Source organism: Tribolium madens, unplaced genomic scaffold, assembly GCF_015345945.1.
Source record: "Tribolium madens isolate multiple individuals breed KSU strain unplaced genomic scaffold, Tmad_KSU_1.1 Scaffold_96;HRSCAF=242;Tcas5.2_LG5, whole genome shotgun sequence".
Lineage (NCBI taxonomy): Eukaryota > Metazoa > Arthropoda > Insecta > Coleoptera > Tenebrionidae > Tribolium > Tribolium madens.
Window position 1 is genome coordinate 9463166 of NW_025401068.1, and position 21403 is coordinate 9484568.

The 21403-nt window shown below is 29.0% G+C and overlaps 2 protein-coding genes across 4 annotated transcripts; both read left to right on the forward strand.

The window, feature by feature from the left end:
* The first annotated feature begins 283 nt into the window (after nt 1-283).
* Nucleotides 284-8725, forward strand: LOC123012532 (clavesin-2-like). Of its 3 annotated transcripts, none has more exons than XM_044410535.1 (5): nt 284-440; nt 5174-5319; nt 7458-7552; nt 7615-7959; nt 8018-8725. In XM_044410535.1, exons 2-5 carry the CDS (start codon nt 5178-5180, stop codon nt 8318-8320), a joined length of 885 nt encoding a protein of 294 aa, XP_044266470.1. In that variant the 5' UTR covers nt 284-440; nt 5174-5177; the 3' UTR covers nt 8321-8725. The 3 variants fall into 3 exon arrangements, with proteins under 3 accessions (XP_044266470.1, XP_044266471.1, XP_044266469.1); XM_044410536.1 differs by lacking the exon at nt 284-440 and adding an exon at nt 3025-3269; XM_044410534.1 differs by lacking the exon at nt 284-440 and adding an exon at nt 3025-3254.
* A 2777-nt stretch (nt 8726-11502) lies between these two features.
* On the forward strand, nt 11503-20315 carry LOC123012881 (alpha-tocopherol transfer protein-like). Its single transcript, XM_044411073.1, has 6 exons — nt 11503-11660; nt 12231-12376; nt 19178-19272; nt 19320-19470; nt 19598-19791; nt 19845-20315. The coding sequence occupies exons 2-6, from the start codon at nt 12235-12237 to the stop codon at nt 20127-20129; spliced, it is 867 nt and encodes a 288-aa protein (XP_044267008.1). The 5' UTR covers nt 11503-11660; nt 12231-12234; the 3' UTR covers nt 20130-20315.
* The last annotated feature ends 1088 nt before the right edge of the window (nt 20316-21403 follow it).

Sequence of the window (21403 nt, forward strand, 5' to 3'; positions counted from 1 at the left end):
AAAATTGCAATTTTTAATATACCTACTTATCATATTTATGAAACAAGGCAGTCTAATGCACCATTATTAAAGAGTAATTACTGCAATCAACTTGCGTTATTTCAGAAAATAATAATAAAATGACAAAATCTCTGTGAACTTCGTGACAGAATTTTTTTTTTGCTAATTTTAAAACGATTGTTTATTGTTTGTCTCGATATTAATTCCACTCTGTTTGAATAGTGAAGGTACAGCGATGGTAGGTAAGTTCAACTCGCAGTTCAACAGCGAACGCATTTAACATGTGCTGCACAAGCAAAGAACGGTCAGTATGTTGAGCAACAACCTGATACCAGTGATAACAGTGTAATATTTATCGTACACTTTATTTTTTATTGTGCAAATGTTCTGATACAATACTGTGTTCATAATCTTCCTTAATCGATAGAGGCTTTAAAAAGGTATGTATATTACAATTTTTATATCTAGTTGCAAAACAATACAATAAAATACTTACAAAAAATGTATAAATGATTTTAAACGGTTGGGTAGCCAAGCAGAATCAGAGTTACCTTTTGAAACAATCTGAATACGTTAAAAAATATTATAACTGTAATTTTTTGAGTGAATTAAGAGTCAGGATAATTAAAAAAAAACAGTTAATATTTATTAAAGAACCTATAGAGTATAGGTAAACTAGCCCTAAATATTAATTTATATGGAAATAAGTTGCTTACATAATACATATTTACTTTAGATCTAGGTCAGTGCAGGTAAAAATGTTGGTGCATACATATTAATTACACATGTTAATCCAATTTATGATTGCTCAAACGTTAGTCAGCTAATTACTGATGTATAGTGCAAAAAAGCACAAATCAAAAATGTACCTTCTCTTATTATTTTTTGTGTTTATAGCCACAATTATTTTATTTATAACAACAACAGGAGTATAACCAATAATTTTATACTTTAATTACATACTGATGTAATGTAAAAAACCGTCACTCTTATATTTTTTATTAAATATGTAGGTTTTTTTCTAGTTATGCTTTAAATAAGAAGGGTATTGTTACATTGCATCTGTAAAGCAAAACAAGGCGATTCAGATAAGATAATGAGCCCGACGTTCTAGCGATGCAACCCAAGAAACAAATTTCATTTACGTCTTGATCTAATAATTGCATTTTTTGCAATCTCTGAAAGTGCTTTGACAAGCAATTTATGGTTTATGAAAAAAACTGTTTACCTACCTTTAATGTTTTATTGATTCACACATTTTGTATTGAGTTTACACTGAAAAGACTTCTCTAATTTCTCTATCATTCCGCGAGAACTGAATGGCACTAATGATCGTTCTCTGCACTGACATCAGAGTGCTATAAGATGATAACTTGGATTCAACTTGCTAATCCTAATTTAAATTAGATCAAAGGCGTAAATAAAATTTGTTATTTGGGTTGCATCGCCAGTTCGTTAGGCTCCTTATCTTATCTGAATCGCCCTGTATATTTCAGGCATTATTGGTTGCAAGTTTTTACAACTTTGAATATCTGTCGTTATATTTGTAAACTAATCAATCACATTTTACAGAAATTATTTATTTAAAATAAAGATAAAACATACAGGGTGTTCAAAAAATCGCGCACTTCCTTGAAAGGGAGTAATTACTACCCAATTGGGGAGTACTGAAAATATGTTTAAAAAATTCTATATGTCAAAAAATTTTGACATTTATTTTTGGACATTTAACATTTTTTTTAGGTCTATTTAATGATACTGATGATCTTGTAGATGTTTTTTTTTATAATTATTTAATAAAGGTACAAATAACAATAAAACAATAAAAGCCACAAATAACACTAAACAGAATTACAATTTACAATACAGCTTCTTTGTTTCCTCCTCTAATAGCTTGTAGCAAAAAAACTTCGGAATTTTTAGAGATAAATTTTTTTAAACATTTTTCTTGTTGTCAAGGGCACCGGCCGATGACACAGTTGCACACACAGTGCGCGATTTTTTAAACACCCTATATAGGAAAACTATTACTCGGATATTAATTAAAAATTTGTCAATGTAATAGTTACTCACAAGATGACCTATCATTTTTCGATATTGCATTTATTTCAAACATAATAATTCCAGATTGAAAACAAGTAGTAAGTCAACTTTTTAGTCACAGGAACAATGATTTTTTATGACGTGTAGGGTTTTTACAAAATTACAACCTTCACTCTTTGTAGTTACATTAATCACTTGTACATACACAATTGTTTTCATTTTTAAACAGGAATTCATAAACATCATAATTCACATTTTAAAAGGAATGAATAATAAATCCAACATATTAGGTACTTTTTTAATTTTGTAATAAGTACACTGTTTTCGGGTTTCTCAAGGAACGGCACGAATATGATTGTAGATTATCTATCTTAATCACTAACTAAATAAAAAAGTTGTAATTATAAATAATGGTAAACAAACTAGAGATGATTTTGCAATTTTTCAAAATTTGTAATTGAGTTCGTATCGGAATATGTATTATTGATTGGTCCATTGAGGATGTTTTTTTGAATTTCTGATTTTGTTTATTTTGTACTTATTTCAAGTATTTATATTATAACAAACTAAAACAACTTTAAACAAAGAAGTTATATTTTTCTTTATTTGTAGTTTGTGTATAAGTAATATCCTGTTATGAAATATTACTTAAATATTTGGTAACAGTTACAGTTTTCGCACCTTTCTTTTTGCATTGTTCATTTGTTAATTTGTATCCACTACAAACAGTGAAGAATCTGTAAAAGGATCACTTTCACCAGACGTGGTCGATAACCTCCATAACTTTAAAAAAGTTACTACTCTTGAACCTCAAGATCAAATTTACTTATACAAGTTTAGGTAAATAATAAAGGATATACCTACATTCTTAGTGTTGTTTAATTTTTAAAATCAGATGGTCAAGTATATTAAAAAGTAACAGAAGCGACTGACCCTGAGCGGCTAAAAATGTTCTTGAAGAAACAACAAATTACCACAAAACAGACACAGCAGTGCCAGTGGTATACAAACCGCTTCGAGAGCTGTTTGTTTTGATCAAGGTTAATAATAATAACTGACTTCGATATTAAATAACAGTTACAATACTTACAATGCTTCGTAGTAATGTTGCATGTTGTTTTTCAAGTGAGAGGAAAATGCATCTGTAATAATTTAGAGTGAATCTATAAATGTACTCAAGTGTTCTTGTGCTAGCTAAGATATTACATCAGGTATGTTGTTGCAGTGTAAGTCATCGTCACGACGTTATTTTGATATGAAGACTTGTAGAAAACTAATTATTTCAAAATTATTAATAGTAGTGTGAATTGTGAAATTTTTCCTTGACTTTACAAAGTATACATCTTAATGGAAAGTTACAAAAACTATTTTCTTTATGACGTTATTCGTTTTTGCTAATTTTGTAAAGGTGCTAAATTTAGACTAATGCAGGAATACACATCGCACACCTAGATCAAAATCCTAACGATTAAAAAAACACATTTTTTGAATGTCGAAAAACATATGCTTATAAGCTTCTGTTTCTGTAGGCGTTTCTTGTTTTCTGCAAAATTGTTATTTACATTCTGTTATCTTTTACTGAAACCAGCGTTTTATTTTTGTATCGTTTTTGAAATACCTAGGTCTTTAAAAAACGTTTAAAAAACGTCTTTAAAATTTTACAATCACACATATACAGGCTGTTTCATAACATAGTCGAAAAAAGTTCAGATTTTGCTCAGTTTATGATAAATTTGTAGCGTTTGTCAAAAATGACAATGGCGATGATTGATGATAATAATAAACATCGTGGATTCAAATTATATTTTTTTAAAGCGTCGCAAAGCAACTTGAGAAAGTGTAATGGTGATTGCATCGAGAATTTGGTCAGGCTCATTATTCCTCGTGATTATGATACATACTGGATGTACAGCAATAATTATATAATTATTTATTTTGTATCATATTAAGAACATAATATTTTCTTCTCTAGTAGCTACAGAAATATGTATTGTTACTTGCAATTAATATTATAAGTCTCATATGTTTTGATCAGAAAAGCACTTTATTTTTCATCCAGTTTAACCAGTTTTACATATTTAAGGATTGGGTTTTAGCATGCAGTTCATTAAATGCGAATTGAACTTTTCCATTAATTTTGTTTTTAATATTTTAACAAAAATATCAAGGTTGAAAATATTTTATTCAGGAAGTTTATATTGAGAATGGAAAATTTTTTATGTGAGGAAAAGTTCACATTTTTAAGTGATAAATTAAAAACAATGAAACCATTCGAATTAGGGATTACAAACCATGACATTTATACCTTCCCAAATTTTACACAATACAAAACAAAGTTTCCTATAGTCAATAATTTAGTTTAATTTTTATGAAATCAAAAGCATCTTATGTTTCACAGAGAAATTATTTTCAATAATAATTCAATAAATAAGCTTTTATGTTGTTCGAAATTGGTATTAAATTGGTGATATTGGTTTATTAAATAAGACAATTCGGATATGTGAATTGTCGTATTAAGTTGTAAGTCAAAAATTAAGTGTCACTTAACATTTTATTAAAACATTGTAATTAATAGAAGTAGGTATATCCACAATATAGTTTTTTATGTAACTGGAGTAATGTCACAATTCACAATGGTGATTTGGCTGAACGAAAGATTAAAACTTACTTTAAATATGCACATACGTTACTTGCATTACCTACTGTTTCTTTTTATTTCACTCTTCCTTTGCACTGTCTTGTAATTATTAGATAAAGTAGATAGGTCTTTTCCGCGAGGAGAACATTGATTAATGTTCTTACTTTATTATGCAACACTAATTTTTATTGTAGTTGAAGATTAATTAATAATCATTAGATAATGATAGATGACAATAAACACTTAAAAAAGGGACGAGTTAGGAGAAATTTTGCATGGTATTGTTTAAACTTATTACAAGAAATACTGCTATAGACTTCCGTAAATCTGCAAATCTGTTATTCAAGCAAAAATAAAATATATCTTTGTATTTTTTGATAATTTATAGTTATCTGACATGTTTTTGAAGTATTTTGTCGTAAAACCTTTTGCTGTTATCGTTTATTGTCAGGTGATACGGCGTAAGTATACATAAATATTTGTATTTTGCAGTAACATGTCGTTGGACAACGAAGTAGTCGCAGAACTCGATTTAGGGGAACCGCCTAAAGAACTCTTAGATTGGGCCAAAGAAAACCTCGGCGAAAATCCTGATACAAGATGTCAAATCATTTCAGATTTCAGAGATATGATTTATGGTAAGAACTATTTAAACATAGTTTTTTTAATTCTCTATCAGTTTTCCGGAATAACTAGATGTCAAAAAATAATTTTACAAATACTAAAATACAAGATGAATTGTTCTATGAAATCTCTTAAAATTTATTTAAACGAGAAGTTTTTGGTGTTTACCCATAGGTACAAATCGTTTACCAGGGTACCATTTACTAACTACAATTTACTAGGAGTACAAAAATAATTTCTCATTTGTCATTTAGACGTCTTATCTTCCGCTCCAATTTTTTTCTGCATAGCTCTGTTATAAATTATTTTGTTATTGTACGGATTTTTGTTTTTGTCTCCTATTTGCATTTTATCATTATTAGAGGTCCCCCTTGTTCAATAATCTGTATACAGGTTGATTCAAAGTCTTGGACCGCCTCTTGGGTGGTAATAAAGGACATCATATATGATCCGAATAGACAAAAAATTGAGTTAACTCAATTGAGTTAGAAGTTTTCATGACAAAAAATTGTTTAAGCTTTTTTCACGAGGTATAGCTCTTTAAGTTTTTGGCTATTCGGATCATATATTCTTTATAGTTTAGTTAGTGGAAACGGCAGATCTTACAACATTCAACATTAAACAGATACCTGCTGAAAAAAATTACCAATTTATGTCTTATGGTGTACAAAACATTTAACAAACTAGATAATTCAACAATAAATTAAATCCGGCAACATCGGAAACAAAAGAGCTACATTATAATATCCTGTATACTTGTTTACGATTGCTTACTTAGATGCACGAGTTTTACATGTTTATTCTAATCTGGGTCAATTTGTCATCGATATAATATTTTGCGTAATTACAATTATACACCTACAACTTGCGTGACTCTTAGTGAGTCTACATTTTTATTTACACTTGTATAATTCTGGATCTAAGTCTTGAAAAGGCCAATCTTCACTTTCTTCGATTTTGAGATATCCAACACTAAAATTCCCGAGCTCATTTCTATCGACACAAAAAAGCCCAATCTTCTGTTGGAGTTATACACACATTAATTAATTAATCACATATTTAAAATTAGTCATGGTTTTAAAACTTGCACAATTGATATCTCAGAACAATGAAATTAGAGATTGGTCTTTTTAAGACTCAGGTCCAGAATTATACTACTCGATTAAAAAATTTCACAGACTAATAAATTTAGGACTTAATTTTCGTGAAATATTTCAAATTCATTCTGTATGATATTAATCAGCAAATTTATTATTGAACTATGTTCACGTTATTTACACAATTACTTCAACTAATACACATTTGGTTATACTTTGGCACATCCTTGAATTGACAACCTGTTACGTAAAATCGTCGGTTTTACCAAATTGAGGATGTATAATCAGAAACATGGTTTTAATTGTTTATTGATGTTTTTTTTTTCTAATAATAGAAGAGGTAATCCAAAGAACTGCATAATAATTCTTGATTACTCATTTATACACTCACAATGATTACAAATATTTTAAATAATAATTGACAGCGTAATTAAGTAAAGAATCATTAAATACTTAAAAATGCAGTGGAAAAATTTTTCATTATTATTTTGCTTTATAATTACGTCTTTAAACGGGATTTTTTTTTGAACATGTTCTTAACAAAAAAATTGGAAATTTTTATTTACTTATTAAATGTGTGTCACAAACAATTCATATTCGAGAACAATTATTATATGAATCATGTTTTCTTATTATACTTGTATTGTGGTAATAGATAATTATAGCTAATTGAGCCTGTCGAGATTGCTAAAGAATTTTTCGAGTTTTTTTGAGTTATACATTTTGCAAAATCTTATTAAACTGTTTGAACAAATAACTTTAATTTTAAAGAAGTTATAAAACATTAATATGGTTAGTTGCACAATAGGTCCTTTAGATTTTGACTTGCGTTCACTTGGATAATAATTAAAGTTGACAATGAGAGTTTTTCAATTAGAAGTAGTCGTTTCCGGCTTGATCCTATACCGTCCTATATCTTCACTCACATCAATTCTGTTTCTAAAGTTTTAAATGACTTTATGCAATCTAGGTTTCACTCATCATATTGTTGAGAAGGTTCTTCATTATAATTTATGACCATAATTAGCAATCCTAATTTGTCTCATTCGTTTCAGCGAGAGGAGAATGTACACCTCATAGAACTGACGATGCTTTTCTACTTCGATTTTTAAGAGCCAGATTCTTTATAATTGAAAGGGCACATAGATTGGTAATACGATTTCTCTAATATTGAACAGATTTTTGTAATTTGTATGTTTTTTTCTGTTTTAGTTGGTAAATTACTATGACTTTAAAGAAAATAACCCACAGTTTTGCGATAACATAGATTTAGTTAACTTAAAGAAAATAGGTGCCGATAAAATCATCCTTGTTCCGCCATATCGTGAAGCTTCAGGTAGAAGAATAATGAACTATAGGGTAGGTAACTGGGCTCCAGATAAATATACAGTAGAAGAAATGTTTCAAGCTACAATAGCAGTACTAGAAATGGCAGTCATGGAACAGCGAGCACAGATTTTGGGGGGTATTTGTATTTTTGACTTCGGAGGACTTTCAATGCAGCAAGCGTGGTATATGACGCCAAGTTTGGCTCACAAAGTTATACAAATCATGGTGGTAAGTATTTATACAATGTGATCTATCTTTCAACATACATTAAGATTATGTTTAACAGACTTGCTTCCCTATGAGGATCCATGCACTTCATATCGTAAATCAGTCTTACGTGTTTGACGTCATGTATAACATTTTTAAACCATTTTTGAATGAAGCAATGAAGGAAAGGATATTTTTCCACGGAGATAATTTAGAAAGTCTTCATAAACATATCGATCCAAAATATTTGCCAGAGAGGTATGGAGGTATTCACCCTGATTATGACTACGAACACTGGGTGGACAGTTGTCGGAAAAATGCGAAAATTGTTGAAGAACTAAGAGCACTGGGATATAAAGATTCGGAACTTGATGGGAAATAAAGTATTTTAGAATTCGTGTTAACCAAATTGTGATTTTAGTGTAAGGATTTTAGCCATAATCCGTCTTCTGCTTTTATCAGTTAACGTGTTTAGAGTTAATATTTTATTTACACATTATTTGGAATCAGTAGTTTAAGGAACAATTTTATAAAAGGTTTTAAGCCTATAAAATATGATTCAATTTTATTGCGTTTTGATGACAGCAGTCCCTGCACAACATCGAAAATCATCGCACCATTTATGAAGTATTTAGGAACACTTTTGTCCGTTTTGGTCAATCCAACGTATGCTGTCACATTAAATTTCTACGACACACGTCTTTAACAATTTGTTTGATTATTACTATATTTTTAATACTCGTGTTACTAGGTATTAAGTGAATAAATGAACTTATTCCTTGGGAAAGAGATGAATTTCTTTATTATGTATGTACCATTTTGTATCTTAAAACTCAAACTATTCTTTATGGGATGTTATTGATATAAACCCAAATACTTACATATAAAGTATGCAGGTTTAAGAAAATAGGTTAAGTGTAGAAAAAGTATAAATGTAGAGGTTTATATACCACAAATTATTTGTTATTAGTGTAATCTGTTTTTTAATTGAAAATGGTCAGAGACATATTTGTTGGTACTGTTAACTAAAACATAATAATAATTTTAAATATAATTATAATTTCATATAAAGAATCTGTTACAATTAATATTTTTTATATGTGCACTCATGAGTTGAACTAATTTTCTTTCTCTTGTGTGTCCATTCTGCACTATTGCAACAAGAAAGATGCAAATTTAAAAGTTATGTTTGCTTTTATTTAGGTGGGTACAGTCTATTTCGTCAGCTTATTCCGATTTTCCATAAAATTTTTGGTGTAAGATCCAGTCTACGATTTGACATTTGACGGAAGAGCAAGTAAACCAAAGTTAAATTAAAAAAAAAAAGATTAAAATGCAGAATATTAACAACTAAGTATGTAGTGAGTCTTTTATATTTTGTATTAATGAAATATTAATTATTACACGAATTGAGTAAATTCAAATGTTGGCAACAACGTCTCTACCAAGAAATATCTTTTCTAATACTAGACATAACGAACAAGCCCTCGTCTTTGTTATTCTCGTTAGCTAAAAAAACATAGAAGACTCGGTTTGCAAATATTTCTAGATCTACTATAATACTATTTGTCGCAAGTCTTTTCAGAGTCTAAAAACAGATAGCAATATGGGCGTATTTCTGTATTGTAACGTTTTAAATAATAGACAGGGATAAGTTTATGAAATGAATTGTACTTACGACTCTCTATGAATCAGCTCAATTGTTAGTGGTATAGTATAATTCACCGAGATTTGCGCTATGCCTTCATCCCTATAATATTTTCTCGATACGTGAACTGGATCAAAACCCTGAATTATTATCCTTCTCCAGAAAAAAATTGGGTTTCCATAAAACCAGGTGTCCCCGGATAGGTGAAACGACTCTTGTAAAAGATAAAAATTCTCGATTTAAATTTTTGTCTTTTGTGCCCTGCTTGATTAAAGACTAATTTCTTAAATAAATTTAGTTTTAAAAAATCAAATAGGTATGCCCTGAAAATTTTCAAACAATCTATTTTTCAGTAGAGTAAAGTGCCTTTTATTTGGCAAATACGACAAAATTATTTTTTTTTGATTTGTGATGTTCTGTAATAACTGGTCTATTAGTTAATGCCTTAATAGTTCTTGTTGGTATTAATTCATATTCTAATCGCTCAGGTCTCATATAAATATTGAATTGTCCATATACAGGGCTGCGCCAAAACTCGCACCCCAGAGAAAAATGCCATATAAGGTAAGATGCCAGGAACATGAAAAAAATGTTAAAAAAATGTTATCATTAAAAATTTCGAAGTTATGAGGGTCTAAAGTTTGCACTTTGACTTTATTTATTTCTGTTGGAAAAATAATTTTCCAAGTTTTTTTGCTATAGGCTATTAAAAGAGGAAACAAGGAAGCTGTATCCTAAATAGTAACTCTGTTCAATGTTATTTATGGCTTTTATTGGCAAAATTTTTGTCCCTTTACTGAATAATTGTAAAAAAAACATATACAAGATCATCAGTCTCATTAAATAGATATAAAAAAATGTCAAATGTCAAAAAATAAATGTCAAATTTTTTTGACAGATAGAATTTTTTAACCATTTTTTTCATGTTCCTGGTATCTTATTTTACTTAAAAATTTTCTCTGGGGCGCGAGTTCTGGCGCAGCCTGTATAGAGTTAATTTATCAATATCACCTTTATAATAATAAGCGTACATAAACGAATTATCATTTCCAGAATGTTATATATTCAATACCTAATGTATGACCAATCTCGTGTAATAAATAATACTACTGTAAGGTATCTAAGGCAAATAAGGCCCAGTGTTTAAAAAGGCCCACCGTTAATTTATCTGTCTAAATTATAAAGACAATTAAAACCATCTAGCCTACCTCCATCGATCTATCATCAATTATACAACTTACTCCTGTCTTTTAGTTGACTGTAAATAGTGAAATATGTTCTAAAACATCGTGTTGGATGTCAAAATTAAATATTTCTAATTACATATTAATACTTACATACATATTAATATTTGTTTATTAAAGACTTTTTCCTTAACTTACTGTTATTATGATTAATGAAAAATCCCATCTCAAATTTTAAATATGGAGCTTATCGATGGTGGGCCTTATTTGGGGCTAGGAGGTTCCAAAAAAGGCCCTTTGTAATATTTTATATTTATGTTAAAAACATGTAGAAAAATTTACAAAACAGGCATTTTTGTGGTACACATTGTTAAACAAAAGTTCAAATTACAATTTTGATAATAAATCCAAATCTTTGCATATTTCAAAAAATATATAAAAAATCGTAAAAATTAAGTGAACTTTATTTGGCTAAGTTATCTTATAAAAATTAGTTTATCCATTAGGAGTTTGATTCACCAAAAAACTATTTTTCTGATTTATCAAAATAAATTTCTCGACATTCATCATTATTTGGAAAGAAACCATCTGCTGAAACATTACCTTTTCATAAATTGGTAGGTACATATCATACATTTATCATCATTGCGATAATAATGTTCCGTAAGTATTTTTAACGGGATGTACTCGTTATTTCTAGTAATTAAAAAATGCTTGCTGGAATAACTGCCTACTGGTTGTTGAGTTGTGCTAGGCAGAAACAAAGTCCTAAATGTTCGATTTCACTCACAGTTCAGTACTTAGTCGCGCTCACGATGCTTTGATACCACTTAATTACCACCGCAGTGACAGTGAACATAACTTGTGAAGACGGTGCTCATTTTTTAAAGGTAAACTAATAACAATATTTGACCCTCATTATTTAAATATAAAACATATTTTGCTTTGCTTGATTGATTTATGAAATTTACATCAGAAAGTGAAATTTTCACAAATAAGAAATGTACTCATATTTAGTAAATACTATGTTGAAAAATATAATTCATCAAATTGCAGTATTTTTTCAAGGAATTTAAAATTTATGTGTTAAATTTAACATTCACAGATGTATACGAAAATGCATTATTATAGAAAATGTAGGTATAAAAATATAAATATTTTAGCAAGCAGTTTTAAAAACGAAAAATATATATTAAGTTTTCAAGATTTGTACCCATGTATTTGCTAAAAATGGCCTTAATATTAATCTAATTTGTGGTAGTATGAAATTTTATGTAATTAAGTATTACGTGATATTTGCAATAAGTATAATTAAATGGTACCAGTTTTCTACCAAATAATAACTCATTTGAAGAACGCTTAAGTTGACATCTACGCTTCTTCTTGGCAGTAATTAATGTTAGATTTACAAAACTCTTTTTGTAGTTATCGTTTATGACTCTTTCAATTCGTTTCTTTAGAGAAATGCTCACTCACGTTGAAGTGAAATCGGAACTGGACCTAGGGGAACCCTCTAAGGAGTTGTTGTGCTGGGCTGAAGAAAACATTCGAGAGGATCCAAATACGAGATGTCAAATTTTAGATGATTTTAGAGAGATGATTTATTGTAAGTGTTTTGAAAACGGTACTTTCATTTTCTTATTTATCGTACAACAAGCCAATAACCTAAGGTTTTTATTCGTCACTCAGAACTAGGTAGGTGATTGTAATAAATGTGACATTTAAATTTGATTGATGATGATCAAAATTATCTCAAAATTAGCCAATAATATTTTGGAGATAGCTGTCAAGACTTTCATTGGGTGCGGTGCGTATATTGGTATGCATGGTGTCTTTTAGATTACTATACTTATTTCATTTTTAAATCTGCTAAAAAAAATCTAACACGCACACGTTTTCTCTTTATTCTTCCGGTATAAAAAATTAAAATTATATTATATACAAGTGAAGAATCGTTGGGTAAGGTCTAGTGAATAAACATAATTTGAAAAGCTTACACACTCTTCAAATTTTATGCGTCTACATTCTAATTATGTTAATGTTATGTACGATGATTAATCTCGGAGAAAAGTAGTGAAATGAATATTTTTTTTCTGTTTGACTGGCGAAATACTTTCCGGGCCACGAATACCGAAGACCGAAATAACGGACCTGTTTTATGAAAGGAAACCGTTACCTAATTATAAGTAGGTATAATCTGAAATCTCACTTTTGATTCTATATGTGTTTATAAATGTTGACTAACCAAACGTGAAAACCGCTAAAATAAAAAGATAATAATTATACATGGACGAATTGGAAAAACTAGTTCGAAAACTTGAATGGAAATTGTTAATACTCTTGAAAGAAAGTTAATTATTTTCTTAGCTTAAGCCTATGAATTAACTTGTAACGTGTTTTAAAAATGATTTATATTGCAGTAAGTGTGAACGTGCATAAAAACTTTTTTTTTATTAGAAAAAGAACGAATTATTTAAATATTAATTCCAGCTAAGCTGGGACTTTGTCTACTTAATTTATTTTTTAAACGTAGGTATGTCGACAAACGGGTAATTGGGCAATTAATGATACTCCGGGACATTTCATTTTTAAGTGTAATAAACAGATACAAAGGTTTCTTTCACTTTCAGTTCCTATTTTTTCAAAAGAGTTTAAAAATAGTAAGGAAACATAAATTCTTAAATGCACTTACTGCATAAACGTTTAATGTTATCAATTTTATCTGAACATAAATCTAATAAAACGGGGCCAAGCTTACTTTTAACAATCACCATAATGTAATTAAAGTTAAATTATTTTCTAATATAAAAGATTTATAGCAAGCAGGACAAAAGTAATATAGTGAACAAAAAACGACAATGGGAACTTGAAGCAAAATGAAAGTGTCGATTTATTCAAAAAGACAAAATATAGGGTACGGAATATATTGTGTTTTAATAACACTTGTCATGGTGTTGTTACTCGCGCGGAAACATTTTACTACGGATAAAATACCTTAAGAATTTTATAACAAAAATAAACGTTCGATGTAAACATTCCAACCAAAACACATTAATTATTATTTTATCATATAATGTGTCAAACTAAATAAAAATCTACAAGGTTCAAAATTAAGTATAATCATTGTTGTAAAAACAAAGACGTTTTATTGCAATCTGTCTGTATATTATATAAAAGCATTTGGTCGGAAAATTAAATGTCAGTACAGATGTATAGTAAATCGATCTTGAATGAATTTGATAAAAATATTGTAATGAATGCAAATTGAGCAAAGGCATAAATATCACAATTTATTGTCTAATGAAAATAAAAGCTCCGCTACTAGATAACCAACTTGAATTACGAGTCAAATGCAATTACAAAATCAAGTTAAAATTACTGATTTATTATAGGTACTACGTACTATTTCATCAATTTACAAGGGTAATTATTTGTTTTAGTAAATAATCGCAATTTTTATGGGATCATTTTTGTTATTCATTATAATGGCTCATTAAAAATATTTAGTACTCGTACTTGATAAGACTTGTAGTTTTAGCTATTGAAGCTAATTGTATTTTAATGAAACTGAATTAAAAATGTGGGTGATTACTGATTACAGAACAAGGTAGTGTACAAAGTATTTCAGTTGAAGGTAAAGGATCAAATTATAGCTATTTACGTTACTAGATCAGTAGTAACGTCTTTATAAACGAGCTACTGAATTACGTATCGAGCCCGATAGGGCGAGACTCGTAAACTCGGGAGGCCGTAATAAATCATCACCGGCCGTGTGACGTATAAGATTCTGAGAATTTGAAATAATTTAAATGAAAAAAAATGTTTAAAAAAATTGCTACACTTTGTTACTATTAGGTAACAAACGATTAAACAAAATCCTGTATGTCGAAAAATTTTTATGCAGTTTCTTTAGTAAAATGAATGCTCACAAAGAAAAACAGAAACCAGAGTCAAGTTTTTTGTCAGATCACCTTTTAGAAACTAATTCAAATACATAATTGTACGTACATTTAATTTTTATGTAAATAAAAATCGTAAATTCGACAAATTATTTGACATTTCCTACCGGCCGCAGTGTAAAAAAAAACGGTCTAGTCCATAAACATATGTCTTCCGGACTCATCGTCAGGGCGATAAGACTTTTCTGCCAATACAAAAATTTGTGGTCTAAACTCTAAACGATTCTTTATTGTCATATCTTCAAATTAAAAATTTAAAAAGTCAGAATGATGCGTACAGTTCGAGACAAAATACTTTGGTCGTCAATGTCACTTGAGTGACATTAAATTGTAAAGCATGCTTTAGGATTGTTAACCTTATTTTTAGTTACTGTCAATCATAGTTGACAAATTGTACATATTTTTGATGGAAAAATATAATAGCTGTCATTAATTTGAAATTGACATTCATTTTAACGTTAAAGCTTGAATTACATTAAGTATCAGAAAAGTGACGGCCAAAGTATTTTGTCTCCAACTGTAAATATCAATTACTCTGTGACCACTATTAAAGTGAGGTTAATAAAGTAAAGCCCATTTCAGAGATGATATCAGTACTGTCCGTAATACCATGTCCCTAACTGTACAGTATCCTGAAAAAACGTTTTCTGCGATTCTGCATACGTCTTTTCAATAACATAAAATGGAACAGAAAGCAGTAAAATGTGTGTAGAAGTACAGTGCAACCAAAAAGTGTTTCTATCAAGTAGGCCTACTAGTTGATGACGTATGTCGCCTGGCAGTTCGTATGTCAGTCAGCTAGAGATGTCAAAAAATTATTTTATAAAAATTAAAATATATTCATAAGCAAACTAAATTATCTACTGCATGAAACGTCTTAAAACACCCTAAAATGAAGATGTAGTTGGTGTTTATTCATACAAATCGTTCACCACGATTTGCTGTTACAGTTTACATAAAAATTATTTTGAAATTACCTATTTTTCATTGTGACATTTTATCTTCCACAGACACACTTTCTAGGCTTGCTTGATAAACAAACTTTTTGATCTTACTGTACATAAGTAGGTACACTAATGTCTGAATTAAAAAAGAAAAAAGTCTGTTTTTGTTTATATTGTAGTTTGATTGCTTTTATCAACGCTTCCTGTGAAACTAAGTATAAAACTGTAAATTTAGGTTAGATTTTGCTTTATGTTCACGTATTTCTTACTTTAAATAAATTACATTAACATAATGCTTAACGAACAAAAAACGTGTGTAGAATTTTTTTAAACTAAATATAATATGGTAACAAAAGAATAGCAAAAATAAGATTATGACTAGTGATATCTAGAATAGAAAATTTGACCAATATCAATCTTAACCTTATTATTTTGTTTTTGTGAACTGTAAAAATTAATTATGTATTATTATTAGTGAAATTCTTATTGTGTTAATCTGAAACTAAAGTTAATTTTTTATTCTGATAGTAATTTGGTAGAAAGTACTGACAAATTGTGCCACTTAATAAGTTGATGCGTGCAATGTTACGGCATTATATCTAAAATATAAAAAGCTATTACTAAAAAAAATAAAAATAAAAATATTATTTGTAGAGCTTATTCCATTCTGGTGGCGAACTTACGGTGACAGAAAAGACACTTGGAATATGTCCACTTGGTTAAAATAATGAAATACATGGGCGTGCATTTTGTGTCATTTTGCAAGAGTTCGGGTGATCGTAAATGAAGACCAATATTTAAGTAGGGAAAATAATTTAGATGTAATCGATAATGAACTTATCATAACCGACGATAACAGCGATGAAAACGAATTTTGCTTTAATAATTTTGAGGACTAGGATTGCTGGAAATATAGTTAAAAAAATTATTTTCATGCGTCAACAAATAAACAATTTGTTTATCATTCTTCATCGTATGTACTTATTATATTTTTTTAAAGAATAACAGTGGTTTTGAAATATTATTTAATACGACGCCGATGAACAATATTTTTTTAATAGTAAACGTATGTTTATTGTCAAAATTCAGTCACCAGTTCGCCACCAGACTTGAAACAAGCTCTAATTTTGGTATTTTCTGTTTGTAAACATTTCGTTAGCCGATATTTATTACATCTTAACCAATTAAAAATTTTTTTTGCAAAAAATTAATTAACATTTAGGAAAAGCAAACGAATTTTGTTGAATAAGTATAAATAGGAAATGTTGTACCTTTAATTTAGATTATTAGTTACTTTTAATTAACAGAAATTGCTTTTTTATTACGTGAAATTATGAAATAAATGCCAGGAAAGTCTGCCACGTTACATAACACGGGAAAGATGATACAAATTTTACAAATGCTTTTGTAATTCATTTACTTATCTCGCTTTTCTATTTCTCCTCATCACTAGACAGGTTTATTAATCTAACAGACACACTGCAAATCTAAATGCCAAAGAAGTTATTATTCATTTTATTAAAAATTAATTAATAATTGTAAAATTATGTTAAAATATATGTAATATACAGGGTGAATATAAAGTATGGAACCAAGCGGTTTTATTTTTAATCATTTGCCCCCAGAAAACAATAATTAATATAAATTAAAGTAATATAAAAAATGTGATCGTATTTTCAGAACGAAATTTTGTTTTGTTTTTGAGTTATGCGATTTTTTTTGTCAAAGTTGCAATTTAGGTGAAAAATTTTTTTTTAAAAAATTAAATATAAAGCAGATAGTTGTAATCCTTAGAGGATAGCTTTTATGAGAAAAATGATTTTATAGTGGGTTGCCATTTAAAAAAATATTTTTTTGTAGAACTCAAAAACAAAAGAAAATTTCGAAAAATTTTATTCTTGTTAAATCATCACATTTTTATAGTACTTTATCACTTATCAATTAGTTTAAAAAAAAAATAATAGTTTAAGCAAAAAACGTTTGGTTCCATACTTTTTATTCACCTGGTATATATATTTACTCAAATTCAACAATGTCTGTCTATTATAAAATAATATAAGCACGAAGATCGGTCGAAGAACACAAATAATTTTAATTAGAAGTACGTAATATACCTAATAAAATTTTATTAAGTTTATTTATAAATAAAAGACATTTTTAAACTGGTAAAACAAAAATACGAAAAATTTCTCACTGTTTTTTGTTTACTTTTATTTTTACGTGTTATTATTGTTAAAACACTACTCGTAGAACTATAATTATTAGCGAGTGCTGTGTTCCAGGAAGTAATGTCTCCTGTCATTACAAAATTAAAAACATTAAGATTAACTCAAGAACAGGAAATACCTACAGCATCTCTGCTACTAATAATAGACACGCTTACACCTGCTTAAATACATGGATGTTTACATAAAGTTGTCATGAAAAGATTATATCACACATTATATGTGTAGGCAACGTCATTTAATCATATAAATTATAAATTAGTAATTTTGTTTTGTAGGGACTCTAATTGAACTAAGCAGTGCTTTTTGATTTTGGGGAAGATTATAAATGTAAAATAGCATAATTATATTTTTTGCGATTATTAAAATGTTTTTAGAACAAAAAATAAATAAATCTTTCATAAATTACAAACAGTTCTGATTATTATCTGAGCGTATTTTATGTCTGAACTATAAACAATCGCCTTTGGCTGTGACTACGAGTATAAAGATTTTATTTTCGCAGGCAGTTGCTATAAATGCAAACAGTAAGTTGTTTCTATATCTTAAAAATGACGAAAGTGATTCACCTAAAATTGAAAAAATATTTGTTGTAATTTGCTCCCATTTTGATTCTCTAATTGACATATTAAAGAACGCGATGTCTAGAGGGCAAATTACAAAAAATTATATAAAAAAACTCGATTCATAAAACCTTGAAGCACTCATTCTTTTTTAAAACAAATTATCTGCGCCACTCGTTTTTTAAACTTGAATTCGTGCCCCAAAACTAATCTTATGAAAGTTGTTTTTTTAAATACTTTTACAATAGACTTAAACAAATGCCATTTCTTAGTAAGAAAGTGAAATCGTTATTACTGATTAATTTATCTATAAACTGTGTTATGTGTAAAAAAACGAGAATAAGTTATTTTATTACCCTTTTCATACAACAAACCATCTGATAACTCTATAATTTTGTATTGCAATGAAAGCCTTAAACGCTATATTGTAGGTATTTGTAATTAAACTGCATAACCAATTCAGGTAATAAATTGATACTGACATAATATTCTGAGTTCTGCAACAATTATTGCCGTGTAGATAAAATAAAATGTGTTTAATAGCAATTTAAGTTATGTTAAACACCAGTTTTTCCCACATTCTAATGTTTTTACTTTCATGTTTAAAACATCAATCATTTTTCTTTTTCTCGCAAGATATTTATTGCATTCCTTTAAAATAAGATTAAATAAGATTAATAACATAACGTTCTTCATTTCCAAAATTTTATTTCTAGCTAGAGGTGAATGTACTCCTGTCAGGGTTGATGATTCATTTTTGTTGCGCTTTCTAAGAAGCCGAAAATTCGTATTGGAATCGGCATACAAACTTGTAAGTATTTTTGTTTATATAAAAAAAAATTACTCAGAATATCTTAGTTTCTCAACTACCACGACTTAAGAGATGAAAATCCCACGTACATCAACAGCGTTGGTTTTGAGCTTTTGGAAAAGATTGGTGACAACGATTTGATAATCGTTCCACCGTATAGAGACCAGACTGGGAAAAGGATTTTGTTATATAAGCTCGGTGAGTTATGCTCAATGAAAATTCTTGATTTCTTTTCCTGCACCATAAAAGCGTTGCATGACACTAATTGTGAGAAATTATTGCAGAAGAGAAAATCACAGGTAGTCTTCAAACTATTTTTTTTAAGGTAACTGGATTCCAGAATCCGTGACCATCGACGAGGTTTTGGCGGCCACTCAGTTAATCCTAGAGCTAGCAATATTGGAAGAAAGAGCCCAAATTTTAGGAGGGATATGTATAATAGACTGCGAAAATATAACTATGCAACATGCTTTGCATATGACTCCAACAGTTGCTCGGAAAGTTGTTCAAGTGGCTGTGGTAATGTGTTATCAGTACAGTGATTGTGTATATGTTGCAAATATTTTTTTAAGACCTCACATCCCATGCGATTAGAAGCAATGCATATTGTGAATAACTCGTGGGCGTTTGAAATGTTTTTCAACTTTTTCAAACCCTTGCTACGTGGGAAAATGATGGAAAGACTCTATTTCCATGGAACTGATATGGAGAGTTTACATAAGCATGTGGATCCTAAAAATCTGCCACAGAAGTACGGGGGATATCAGCCCTTTTACGACTATCGTGATTGGATAAGAGGTTTTCGGAAAGACAAAACTATTATAGAAGAATTGAAGTCGTTAGGATATAAAGTGTAGTAAACCTTGTAGTAGGAGAAGAAAGTTCCATTAAATAAAATAGAGCTGTTGTAGACACCTTGTAATTAGCGCAAAGCATTAGATAGTGCTTTTTATAGATAGAATTGTATTTAGTACTTTGAAGCAATGTACAATTTAATTTTTAATTTTTCTATTTTTTAATAAAAATGTATTATAAAAACATAACCTTGCATTAAATTTAATTAGTATTTTGTACATGAATATTAAAATTATAGACAGGAAGACAGGCTGTTTTGGTAATAGTTAAAAACAATTTCTCACAAAAACATTCTGAAACATGAACACTACCTACAGGTCGATTGATAAGATAATGAGCCTGACATCTCGCGATGCAACCCAAAAAACAAATTTCATTTACGCTTTTGATTCAATATTTAAATTAGAATTTGCAAGTTGAATCCAAGTTATCATCTTATATCAGTTTGACATCAGTGCAGAGAACGATCATTAATGTCATTCAGTTCTCGCGGAATGATAGAGAAATTCTTTTCGGTGTAAACCGAATACAAAATGTATGAACGAATGAAACATTAAAGGTAGGCAAACTGTTTTTATCAATAATAAAATTGCTTGTCAAAGCACTGTCAGAGCAACATAAGATAACTTGGATTGCAAATGCAAATCGTAATTAAAAGTAGATCAAGACGTAAATGAAATTTGTTCTTTGGGTTGCTCCACCAGATCGTCAGGTTCATTATCTTATCTGAATCACCCTGTATATAACATAGTAATTTTGTATTGGATAAATAAATTCTAGTGGTAGCTGCAAATCAAAAAAAAATTGTAGGATCCTTCTAGATTATCATTTTGCCATTAAAAAAACATACCTAAAATCAAAAATTTTACTTTATTATGGCTGAATAGAGTATTCGGACAATGAGATTGACTCTGCATCATTCATTAATTATTAGCACAAGGTGGGTGGGCATTGCGTAATGATGGTTGCCTACGGAGTACGGAGTGGACTATAGTCAACAAAAAATAAACCTTGCACATTAATGCAAATACAGGGACATTTTTTTTATTAGGATACATAGCTAGCCCTATGTATATACGTACATTTAAAAAAACCGTGTCAACTTTAATGTTGCTATGATTACGATTAGCCGTTAGTCTATGCATAGGCAACCAATATTACAAAGGCTTTAAAATCGATAATTAAAAGACAAACTTTTAAAAACAACAATGTATGTAATTAAATATTAATAAAAAAAATAAAACCCATCAAAACATGAAAAATATTAAATAATTAA

Coding starts and splice junctions, on each gene's coding strand:
- LOC123012532 (XM_044410535.1), top strand. CDS start 5,178: ATGTCGTTGGACAACGAAGTAGTCGCAGAACTCGATTTAGGGGAACCG. Junction 5,320..7,457: donor TTTCAGAGATATGATTTATG/GTAAGAACTATT, acceptor CATTCGTTTCAG/CGAGAGGAGAATGTACACCT. Junction 7,960..8,017: donor AAGTTATACAAATCATGGTG/GTAAGTATTTAT, acceptor TATGTTTAACAG/ACTTGCTTCCCTATGAGGAT.
- LOC123012881 (XM_044411073.1), top strand. CDS start 12,235: ATGCTCACTCACGTTGAAGTGAAATCGGAACTGGACCTAGGGGAACCC. Junction 12,377..19,177: donor TTTTAGAGAGATGATTTATT/GTAAGTGTTTTG, acceptor TTTTATTTCTAG/CTAGAGGTGAATGTACTCCT. Junction 19,471..19,597: donor GATTTTGTTATATAAGCTCG/GTGAGTTATGCT, acceptor ATTTTTTTTAAG/GTAACTGGATTCCAGAATCC.